This window comes from Anneissia japonica, unplaced genomic scaffold, assembly GCF_011630105.1.
Source record: "Anneissia japonica isolate Jap-2015-1 unplaced genomic scaffold, ASM1163010v1 scaffold44224_len116398_cov150, whole genome shotgun sequence".
Taxonomy (NCBI): Eukaryota; Metazoa; Echinodermata; class Crinoidea; order Comatulida; family Comatulidae; genus Anneissia; species Anneissia japonica.
In genome coordinates, this window is record NW_022706332.1 from 50,489 (window position 1) to 62,550 (window position 12,062).

The following is a 12,062-nucleotide window of genomic DNA, read 5'->3' on the forward strand; positions in this document are numbered from 1 at the left end:
TGATTGGATTGGATTTATTCAGTGCCCACGAAACGTCTAGAAGACTTATTTCCAGTGGGGTCCTTCTGGTGGTGATTGGGCAGTACACTACTCTCTTCCATAGAGTGTACTGCTGTGTACGTGCACATGGGCCATAGATGCACACGGGACCAACGGCTTAAACGTCTCATGCGAAAGACGGTGCGCTATTGTAACTTGTATTTCAGCCCTCCATAAATGAGATCAATTTATATTATATTACCAAACGATTGCATCAAAGCTCCAGTTTACTTTTTCAAGCTACTTAAATTTCAGACTTGAAAATGAGTTCTCCACTACTATAACATGAATACTTAAGCCATTCTCTTTATCTGTATGTAGACCACTCTAATGTCTGTATTTTGATTTTAAAAATCAAGCAATATACAAGTTCTTCGTTCATGCTTTTATTGTTTTAACATCTCAGCAGAATAAACAGCAACATTTTATTTTTTAAAGCGTAACAATATTGCACATGGGAGACCACAGAATATAATTAATGAATTTTTAAAACCACTATATTCTGATCCTATCCTTGAACCAATTGAGAATACAAGATGCTATCACTGTAATATATTTATATAAATAATTCTTGTAATTCGATGTATGAAGACTTAAATCTGAAAATGTTTAAAGCAAGATGCTTTCAATTTTCAGAATTTTTAAAAAAGAAATTGTACATACTATACTGTAATCAGTTATGTAGTAATGAATTTATAACAAAAATACATTAAATAGAGTAGTTTGGCTGGATAAAGAAAGGGTAAAAATTAAAACCTACTCTCTGTTTCTTCTAATTTTATCATACCAATGCCAGATTTAAGTTACTGTAGAATTATATTCCCGTAATAATGAGAAATATTTACCGATCAAAGAGAAAGTTAAAATTAAGTACTAGAACTTCAGTACAAAAAAACAAAAAAGAAAACTAAGCTAGAAATAATACAAAAGTACAGACTCTTTTTATTTACTAAAACTGTATAGCAGCATGTAGGCAGGTATATGCTTGCATATATTATAAAAGTTTCCTTCCAAAGTTGATTATACTCACTCAACAAAGTTTCATTTGAAAATTAGAAAAAAAAAATCTAACATACATTTTAACTTTCATCTATGTTCTTTTGCATAGACCCTTAAATTGGCTGACAATTAATTTAAGGGTTTTTTTTAAGTAAAACTTATGTTAATCAACAAAAACAGACTACTAGACTAGCCACATGCAATGTTCGGCCGGCACAGAATTCACAGACGCCGTCATCATAAAAGACAACTAGTCTACATTGTCGGAAAGTAATAATAATAAAATTGTGGCATATTTATAGAACATCAGTATTTGTTCACATGCTGCGTAAGTACAACTAAAAGATATGTTACGAGCATGAGAAATTACTAATAGATATTGAAAAAGTGTACCTACAGTCTCGTCATTATGTATAATTGATTCTGTATCGAATATCAAAGAAAAAGTGCTTGCAAAATGGGTTGATGAGGTGGAAAGTTTAGCTGCTGAGTTGCTACCAGACACAACGGTGCTTGCTTAGCAAATAGCTATCAAGGTTATTCGTCAATACAGGGCATCAAGTGGTGTCTGAGTAGTTTGCTAACTAATATATTTACAGATTGAGCTTTGAAAACTCTCTTAAGAGACACATTTTCATGTGAAATTGATTCAAAGGGGGAAAGATCAACTGTTTTGACCGCCAAAATATCAATTTTTTTACATAAGTATGTACAATTCAAAATATGCAGTCCCATCTATTTATTGTTCCCCCACACACTGATCTTTTAAAAACCACCTTTACCTTTTAAAAACATGTCCATGTGAGCAGGCTAGAACTGAACAGAAATATGGTTAGAAGATGCATCATAATCAATTGTATGATCAAGGTGTTCTGAATGAAAGCACACCAAAACTAAGCATACTGCTTCAACATTCATTCAACTCTGGGTCCACAAATTTTTTTACAACATGCAAAAAAATAATTGGGGGCATGATCTCATCTTATAATACTGTACTTTTGGAAGAAAAAAATAATAGTCACCATAATATTAACAATAATGATAATAATGATATGAATAATAATAATAATAATATTAATAACAATAAAAATATTAAAATGAATAATGGTACCTAACAATATTACTATTGTATTAAAGTTGGCTTCATACCTTTCAACACACACAATATCACAATCAAGGCAAATATTAGCCAGCGTATATTATACGTATATTATCTCCCCATGTTATAGCAATAAAATAAAATAAAGACATGGCAAATACACAAAACATGTGATCTTTCAAATTTATATAGATATACAGTAGATCTCTTTTATTCCTTTGAATTATATTTACAAGATTTATAAGGAACAGTATTTTAATATCTGTACAAAATTTTAAATCATTATCAGACTGATTTTGGCAATACTATTTTGAAAAATGTTGGTCAGAGCAAAGAAAAAGACTGCGATTCTCTTAATATAAGTAGTTCCACAGTCGGTTAGCTTGTACTTGAATCTCGTCGTGGTCATATAATTTCAGCATCATAACATAACACCTCAGACTAAGCGACGAGTTACCGTGAACCATGTCGTACAGGTCTCTTATACACATCTAGATGTGTATAAGAGACAGGGCCATAGATGCACACGGGACCAATGGCTTAAACGTCTCATCCAAAAGACAGTGCACTATTGTATACTTGTATTTCAGCCCTCTAGGTGAAACACAAGGAGAGGCAGCGATGGGAATTGAACCGTGGACCTAGAGATCTCCACGGTTCGGCGCACACACAGTGTGCCGACTGAGGTAAGCTGCTCTCTCACTACCGGTACTACTATGATACTTGGAGTATGTATTATACTATCTTATCTGAGATTAATCAGCGGACTTTCGGTCATATGGTTTCTGTCTGTCGGAGATGGACGATGTTTAATCCAACTTCATTTTATAGAAGCGGTTTGGCGCAGCGTGAAAGGTTTGGTTTCCCAAGCTTGAGGTCGGGGTTTCAATCCATCGCTGTGCATTTCGCTTGTGTCCTTGAGCAAAGCACTTTATCTGCATTGCTTCTCTCCACCCAGGAGTATAAATGCTGTCTCTTATACACATCTAGATGTGTATAAGAGACAGATTCAATATTGATTTTGGATTCGTTGTAAATGTTTAATGGAATAAGAAGGGAGGCCAAAAAAATGAATTACAATAACAAATTTTCGAGGAAATAAAGGCATGAAGAAGTGTTTCCGTTGAATTCGGGTTGAGGTATTTACAATCTTGTTTAAGTTGCGGAGGTAATAGTTAGCGGATTTACAAATTAAATTAATATATTGGTTAAACGAAAGGGTCTCATCCATAACACCTAAATTTTCAACTGAAGAAGATGGTTTAATTTCCAAGTTGCGTAGTTTTAATATGGGAAAATTTGGCCTGGGAAGTATGAATCTGGAAAGGAAGACAATGTGAAGTTTTGGAGGGGTTTAACATATATGTTAAACAACATAGGCCATACTCTACATATTTGAAACACTATCGGAAAAGAAACAAAATTGTACAATCGATAATCGCAACAAATTACTAATAATTAATAATATTTTCAATATATACACAAGCATACACACATATATATTGTACACATTTTCTAAGGAAAAGCAATGAACATAAATAGGACTATATATATCGTAATGAAGAGTATCGACTGAGTCACGTGACAGGCAACATAGTCAATGAATACTGATGAGAAATAGATTGGATTGGATTTATTCGGTGTGAACACCAAGGATAGCCCACGAAAGTCTAGAAGATGACTTATTTCCAGTGGGGTCCTTCTGGTGGTGATTGGGCAGTACACCGTTAGACAATCCCCTACTCTTTTCCGAAGAGTGTACTGCGTTCTTTAACGTGCACATGGGCCATCAATGCACACGGGAACAACGGCTTAACCGAAAGACGGTGCGCTATTGTAACTTGTATTTCAGTCCTCCATAAATGAGATCATTTTTTATTATATTTCCAACTGATTGCATCAAATCTCCAGTCTACTTCTTCAAGCTACTTAAATTTCAGTCTTGAAAATGAGTTCTCCATTACTACAACATAAATACTTACAGCCATTGTCTTCATCTGTATGTGGACCACTCTAATGTCTTTATTTTGATTTCAAAAATCATGCAAGAGACAAGTTTTTCGTTCATGCTTTTATTGTTTTAACATCTCAGCAGAATAAACAGCAACATTTTATTTTTTAAAGCGTAACAATATTGCACATGGGAGACCACAGAATATAATTAATGAATTTTTAAAACCACTATACAGTATTCTGATCCTATCCTTGAACCAATAGACCTTTCCGGAGTGTCAATCAAACTTAACAACTGACTAATCAGAACAGAGCTAGAAATACGCGCGCGTCTCACAAACACACATGTTGCCCCACAAGCGCACGTGTTCGCGTATGTTTTAACACTGCCATCTTGTGGGACCTTAGCAACAAAATCCAAGGGGCGGAGCTTAGTGGAAAGGTCTATTGAGAATACAAGATGCCATCACTGTAATATATTTATATAAATAATTCTTGTAATTTGATGTATGAAGACTTAAATCTGAAAATGTTTAAAGCAAGATGCTTTCAATTTTCAGAATTTTTTAAAAAGAAATTGTACATACTGTACTGTAATCAGAGATGACATAATTAATGTCGAAATATTGAATCCCAACACGATGGCGTGTATTTCAATACTTGGAGTATGTATTATACTTTCTTATCTGAGATTAATCAGTGGACCTTTCGGTACTGTAATCAGTTATGTAGTAATGAATTTATAACAAATATACATTAAATAGAGTAGTTTGGCTGGATAAATAATGGGTAAAAATTAAAACCTACTCTCTGTTTCTTCTAATTTTATCATACCAATGCCAGATTTAAGTTACTGTAGAATTATATTCCCGTAATAATGAGAAATATTTACCGATCAAAGAGAAAGTTAAAATTAAGTACTAGAACTTCAGTACAAAAAAACAAAAAAGAAAACTAAGCTAGAAATAATACAAAAGTACAGACTCTTTTTATGTACTAAAACTGTATAGCAGCATGTAGGCAGGTTTATGCTTGCATATAATTATAAAAGTTTCCTTTCAAAGTTAATTATACTTAAAGCCAACTCAGACAGCGTTGGCCGACGCAGCCCGACCCAATTTATCGTCGGGGACAGTTGTAAGCCGTCGTGAGAAATATTAAGCATGTTTAATATTCTACTACGCGACTGCCCCCGACGCACACCATCGCGCCTGCGTTTAACTCACACAGACCCGACGCGACAACAGATCGCGTCGGGCTGCGTCGTACGACGCTGTCTGAGTTGGCCTTTACTCAACGAAGCCACTTGTAACAGTACTAATTTCATTTTCCAAAATAAATTATTGGTTTCACTTGAAAATTAGAAAAACAAAATCTAACATACATTTTAACTTTCACCTATGTTCTTTTGCATAGACCCTTGAATTGGCTGACAATCAATTTAAGGGTTTTTTTAAAGTAAAACTTATGTTAATCAACAAAAACTGACTACTAGACTAGCCACATGCAATTTTTGGCCGGCACAGAATTCACAGACGACGTCATCATAAAAGACAACTAGTCTACATTGTCGGAGATAAAAAAGTAATAATAAAATTGTGGCATATTTATAGAACATCAGTATTTGTTCAAAGAAAACGCTCATGCTGTGTATTAAGTACAACTAAAAGATATGTTACGAGCATGAGAAATTACTAATAGATGTTGAAAAAGTGTACCTACAGTCTCGTCATTATGTATAATTGATTCTGTATCGAATATCAAAGAATAAGTGCTTGCAAAATGGGTTGATGAGGTGGAAAGTTTAGCTGCTGAGTTGCTACGAGACACAACATGCTATCAAGGTTATTCGTCAATACAGGGCGTCAAGTAGTGTCTGAGTAGTTTGCTCACAAATATATTTACAGACAGCTTTGAAAACTATCTTAAGAGACACATTTCATGTGAAATTGATTCAAAGGGGGAAAGATCAACTGTTTTGACAGCCAAAATACCAATTTTCTTACATAAGTATGTACAATTCAAAATATGCAGTCCCATCTATTTATTGTTCCCTCACACACTGATCTTTTAAAAACCACCTTTACCTTTTAAAAACATGTCCATATGAGCAGGCTAGAACTGAACAGAAATATGGTTAGAAGATGCATCATAATCAATTGTATGATCAAGGTGTTCTGAATGAAAGCACACCAAAACTAAGCATACTGCTTCAACATTCATTCAACACTGGGTCCACAAATTTTTTTACAACATGCAAAAAAATAATTGGGGGCATGATCTCATCTTATAATACTGTACTTTTGGAAGAAAAAAATAATAGTCACCATAATATTAACAATAATGATAATAATGATATGAATAATAATAATAATAATAATATTAATAACAATAAAAATATTAAAATGAATAATGGTACCAAACAATATTACTATTGTATTAAAGTTGGCTTCATACCTTTCAACACACACAATATCACAATCAAGGCAAATATTAGCCAGCGTATATTATACGTATATTATCTCCCCATGTTATAGCAATAAAATAAAATAAAGACATGGCAAATACACAAAACATGTGATCTTTCAAATTTATATAGATATACAGTAGATCTCTTTTATTCCTTTGAATTATATTTACAAGATTTATAAGGAACAGTATTTTAATATCTGTACAAAATTTTAAATCATTATCAGACTGATTTTGGCAATACTATTTTGAAAAATGTTGGTCAGAGCAAAGAAAAAGACTGCGATTCTCTTAATATAAGTAGTTCCACAGTCGGTTAGCTTGTACTTGAATCTCGTCGTGGTCATATAATTTCAGCATCATAACATAACACCTCAGACTAAGCGACGAGTTACCGTGAACCATGTCGTACAGTGTGTTATCTGGGATGAGATCGATACTCTGTACAGAGGTGGCCGGGCGGACGGTTGAGTTGTTTTCGGTGATATCAACTTCTTCTTCCTCTTCTTGTATCATTGACAGATGCTTTGAATAACTGGGCACATGGTCCGGATCATTTCTGACATCTTCTGTTGATGAACTGTTGTCCTGTTCAGATGGCTTCTTAAGTTTCCTGGATTGTTTCCATTCCTCAACTCTTTCCTTCACCTGCGAGTCTTTGGTTACATTAGCAAACAAGGTCAGGACACGTAATGCATGGTCATCCTCAACAGGGGGCTGAAGGTAATTAAGTAAAGCAGCTGGTGGCTAAGAAATAAAACAATTTGTTGTGGTTTTAAAATGCTTAGATAATTATAATATTTGTTTACTTATATTGCACCTTTTTTCAAACAAAAACCAATTTTTTCTCAGGTTTTTTAGTCCATATGCTTAAGTTGCTGCTGTAGTCAGTGCAAGTCAGACTGGGATTTATATGTTTACCGGTCGAATAACAAAATGAGGGGTGCTGGGAGCTCAGGGAGTGCTAAATTTTTAAAACTAAACTAAATTATGGGACATTATTGTCTAGTCAATGCTATGCACAATTTATATGGATGCCATTTCATTTTTTGTTCAGTGTTAGTTACCTCAATTATCATTCATTCTAAAAACGGCACCATACCATAGGCATAAAAATGGGTCAGAGGGCCGCACCCAAACTTAGATGTGAGCCGCACTTTGCCAATCTGTTCCCTAGAGCCTAGAGGTGCATTTGGTCTGTGACTGACTGTTTAGAAGATGGGCCAATGTGCCACATGAGTCAGCAACCCTGCAAGGTACCCACTCATACTCATGGCATGCAGATAAAGTGCCTTACTCAAGCACACCACGAAAACGCAATTATTTCATATACAGGTTTTATATTTCATTAAAAATTGTTCACATTTCCATGAAATGAGAGTTGAACTCACTTTTAATTTTGATATTTCAACCATGAAGACATGTCTATTTATGCTTATTCTACACAAGGATTGAAAAAACTAAAATCAGGAACGCTAGTGAGTTCTGTCTTTAAACTAAGTCTCATTTTGAGGCTCAGGGAGTAGAGTTTAAACTCAGGATCTTCGGATTGAAAAACATCTTAACCAAAAGGTTATTTAACTCCATTCTTTTTTCTTTTTTTTAATTTCCTTCCTCTTTCAAAGTAACATAACATGACTCACTAAACAACAATAAGGAAATGGAGAATTTAAAAAGCAAAAAGCTTATAAAGATGATAATCTCTTTTTAGTTACATATACAAATAAAAATATAATAATAAGTGTGAAGGGTGTTAAGTAATTAGTTCAACTGATTAATATTTAAAAAGATGTCTAGAATAACAAGAACTAAATTATTTCTGGGACAAATCTAGCTAAGAAAATAAAACACATTTTTGTAAATATAAATTTAATTTGTTAAAAAAAATTCTGGGAAGTACAAAAGAGAATAAAAGAAAATAAAAGGACGTTCTGTTTTTAATTTCCATATTTTCTAACAAAAGCCCTAAATTATAAAAACCAAAGGTTGTAGAGATAATAAAAACACAAATAGATCACATTTTAATGCATAAAAAAAAATTATCATAATTTGTTATTACTTCTTAGAATTACAATAAGAATAATGAGTCGAACAAATAAACGAAAATATTATTTCACTAACCTTCTTTCAGATAAAATATAAAAACAGATAAAGTATAATAAAATTCTATACTTATTATGAATGCACCATACCTCAGCTTTTAACAATGACTCTATCATAGCCTCATCACAAGACAGATTGACCAGTACCTTCAAAGTCTGTAGTTTAACATTATTGGTCAGGTCGTCCACACTCAACAGGTCAAATAAACATTGGATAGACTGATGGAAGAAGGAACTGCAGGGAGTGATAAGGGACAGGTTCGTCAGAGCTTGAAGGGCAGCCAATATTTGGGCAACTTCTACGTCCTTCATTAGGATTACACTACACAAGTCTGGAATACACTCCTAAAAATGAAGTCAAACATTACCACAGTACATTAAAACAATATCTTAGTTTTTTGGTATTTATTGTAATTCTTATATATTTATTATAAAAAATAATGTACTGATTACACAGTAATCTCTTCAGCTTAATTTATATTTACTATTTGTAGGTAACTTCCTGAGTAATTAAATCATAGAGAAAACTACTGGAAATATAAAAAGAATAAAATACACACTGTACTGATGCAAATATTATTATTATTATTGAGTGTTGGAAAAGGATCCTAAAAGTATACTTACTCACCGTTAAATTGGGTTTACCAAAACCAAAAGATCCAAAGCGCCTTTCAGCTTTGATTATCCTTATTGTTATCAGTTTAAATGTTTATTTTGAGCATAAAATATTCTAAAGCGGCAAGTTTTGAGATGCAAGCCTAGACTGTCATGAAAGTAAGTAGACAAGCGTGAGCAAGAAGCAAGTAAGTCACAAACAAATTGAGTTGATGATCTTTCACATGGATTACAATGGACATTTCTGCTAAACTCCGTCTCTTAAGCTGAGCACTCACAGCGCAAGATGGCCGTTGAGCGATGCGATTCTGTGCAGAATGCAACGCCACGAGGTACACGCAATTGGTCATTTTTAATGCCGATCCATGCAGACTGCCACTGACAATCAGCAGTCGGCATCGTGTCGCCAAGCACTCACCGGAAGTGGGGTTGGATTTGTCTACAGACGGTTATAACCCCGTCTTACGACTCAGCGAGTTCCCAGCTTCAGATATTGTAACGTATGCAAACACATGCATTTGAGGGATGCACATGTCTGTGAATTGGATATTAATGTAGACTTTCCATTTAACTTGTATGGAATGAAATACAAAAATAAAGGGTGGGCTAACATTAAGAGTGAATTGTTTTAAATAAAAATGTGAATGGGCTCAAACCTCAAGGGGGGAAATAAACTGTGAGCTGATGGTAAATTGAATTCAACATCTATACTTTACCTGCAAAATAACATTATTCTCAGGGTTGAGGGAAAGATTTGCAACAGCAATTGCAGATGAGGTCTTCAATGATGGCGTGGAAGACCTCAGCATATTTACAATCGGCTCAATTCCGTTCATCTCCCGGAGCAAATCCTAATAGCAATAGAAAAAACGCAAACAGCATGATGAATATTTGTTATTACTGTAGCGTGGTTCTTAACTTAAAAGAAGCCACTTCTGAGACATCTGGTATTAATGTAGACTTTCTTAAATGAGCTTTCTTAACATATTTAACTTCATTTTGCTGAGCATGGTGATAACTTTATCAGACATTTGATAATACAGTATTAAATAAACACAAAATACCATGGGTTTTCGAGAAACGGTTTGGACGACAGGGCCTTGACATTATAAACCAGTAGACACGCAAAACCAGCAATGAAAAAAATGCCATTCTTGTTTCTTTTAACTCATGAATGCAAAATGTGCACTCACATGACAACACTTCTTTTATATCAATTCCCAACCCAAAAGTAAAGAGCTACTAGAATTCACACATAATTTAAATCAAATTATAGTACAGTAGCAATAATATTACAAGGCTACAGTTGGTATTAGTGATATTTTTCGGTAAAAAGGGCCCTCTGCCAATTTTGTGACACTCCTATAAATTTACCAAAATGCATAGGGACCCAACACTTTCTTTCCCCCAGGCCCCTTGAATCATCATTACACCATTGCTTGCAATCCCTGACAAAGGCTGTAGTCATTTAATCAAAAAAATCAAAACACTTGACAGTAATACCTGATTCTGCTGGAATGCTGAAGCATTTGCGATTGTTGTCAGAATTTTCTGAAGAACATTATCATCAACGTTGGTTTGCAGAAGCTTTATGAGACCTGAAATCTGTTCCTTGCTCAGGACACCTTGTACTGGTATTGTAATTTCTTCAGCTGCTTCGTTAGTGTTCGGTTTTTTAGAATCGTTTTCATCTTTTGGTATACTACCTGAAAAATAATTCATTTTATATTATTATACTATATTTGTAATGATCTCTGCTAAGGTTTTAAATATTAATTTATTAAGCATGAAAGAGAGAGAAAAAAACACTACTTTCCAAGCTTTATATAATAAATTTTTTGACTTAATAGGGCTAAATTTCCTGGGAAAATTTAAAGAAAACATGGCATTGCATTAACTACTTCCATTATCAAATTGAGACCAAATTTCATAATGGTGCATTTATGGATTTTACCCCACAACAAGACCTTGAAAGAAGAACAGTGTTTAGGCATTATATTTTCAGATCATTGAAGTTTCTGCAAGTAACACAGGCCATGACTAACTTTTACATAATTAGATTCTATATTGATTGCAATACAAACATTTCATTTTAAACTTTTGGGAAACTGTCAAAAGTAAGTCATTTTACATTACATGTTTAAATTGTTAAGCTAACAAATCAGTAGCACATTAAAAATAAAGTAATGTAAATTATAAGTAAGACTAAGATTGTGTAATTTGATAACATCAACCCCCATCATGATTGTATGATTAGAATAGGCAATTTAAAATATACTCCAACTGCAGGTAACTATTATTTAACTGCTCACTAACTAGATAGACCTAGGCCTAGCCTAATTAATTAATTCGAAGTGTCTATGCTTACGCCGAGTCGTAAGCATTAATCATAGGCTATGCTTACGCCGATCTATTTGAAGGGCGCCGCTTGCTTCGTGAGTACGAAAACGTCCTATTGAGCATGTGCAAATATTTTTTCTGTCTCTTATACACATCTAGATGTGTATAAGAGACAGGTTTCAAGATGGCAGATGAAGACACTTTGCGTCTCGGTGGCACTTTCACAAGCTATGAAAAATTGTCAGCTGTATCGAATTGGGAGAAAGAAAACCACATAAAAATTTATATAAACGATCTTCACGTAGCATCGATTCTACCAAAAAACGTGCACCTAAAAGAAACTTCAAACCCGAATTAAAATTCTATTCAATCGATTACGCCTGCATAGTTAATATTGCCGTAGTAAGGCATGTTTATAAACTCCTACCTTTTCAAGTGCTAATTAT

At 33.9% G+C, this 12,062-nt stretch overlaps 1 protein-coding gene across 1 annotated transcript in view; it reads right to left on the reverse strand.

Annotated features, from left to right (window-relative positions):
* Positions 1-4,190: 4,190 nt before the first annotated feature.
* The window catches only part of LOC117106106 (armadillo repeat-containing protein 10-like), a 9,299-nt gene continuing 1,427 nt past the window's right edge, over positions 4,191-12,062 (reverse strand). The window contains exons 2-5 of the mRNA XM_033247447.1: positions 10,780-10,982; positions 9,993-10,127; positions 8,752-9,006; positions 4,191-7,306 (exon numbers count right to left, since the gene is read on the reverse strand). Coding sequence (XP_033103338.1) covers positions 6,851-7,306; positions 8,752-9,006; positions 9,993-10,127; positions 10,780-10,982 — 1,049 coding nt within the window. The 3' untranslated portion in view covers positions 4,191-6,850. The remainder of the gene's footprint in view (positions 7,307-8,751; positions 9,007-9,992; positions 10,128-10,779; positions 10,983-12,062) is intronic.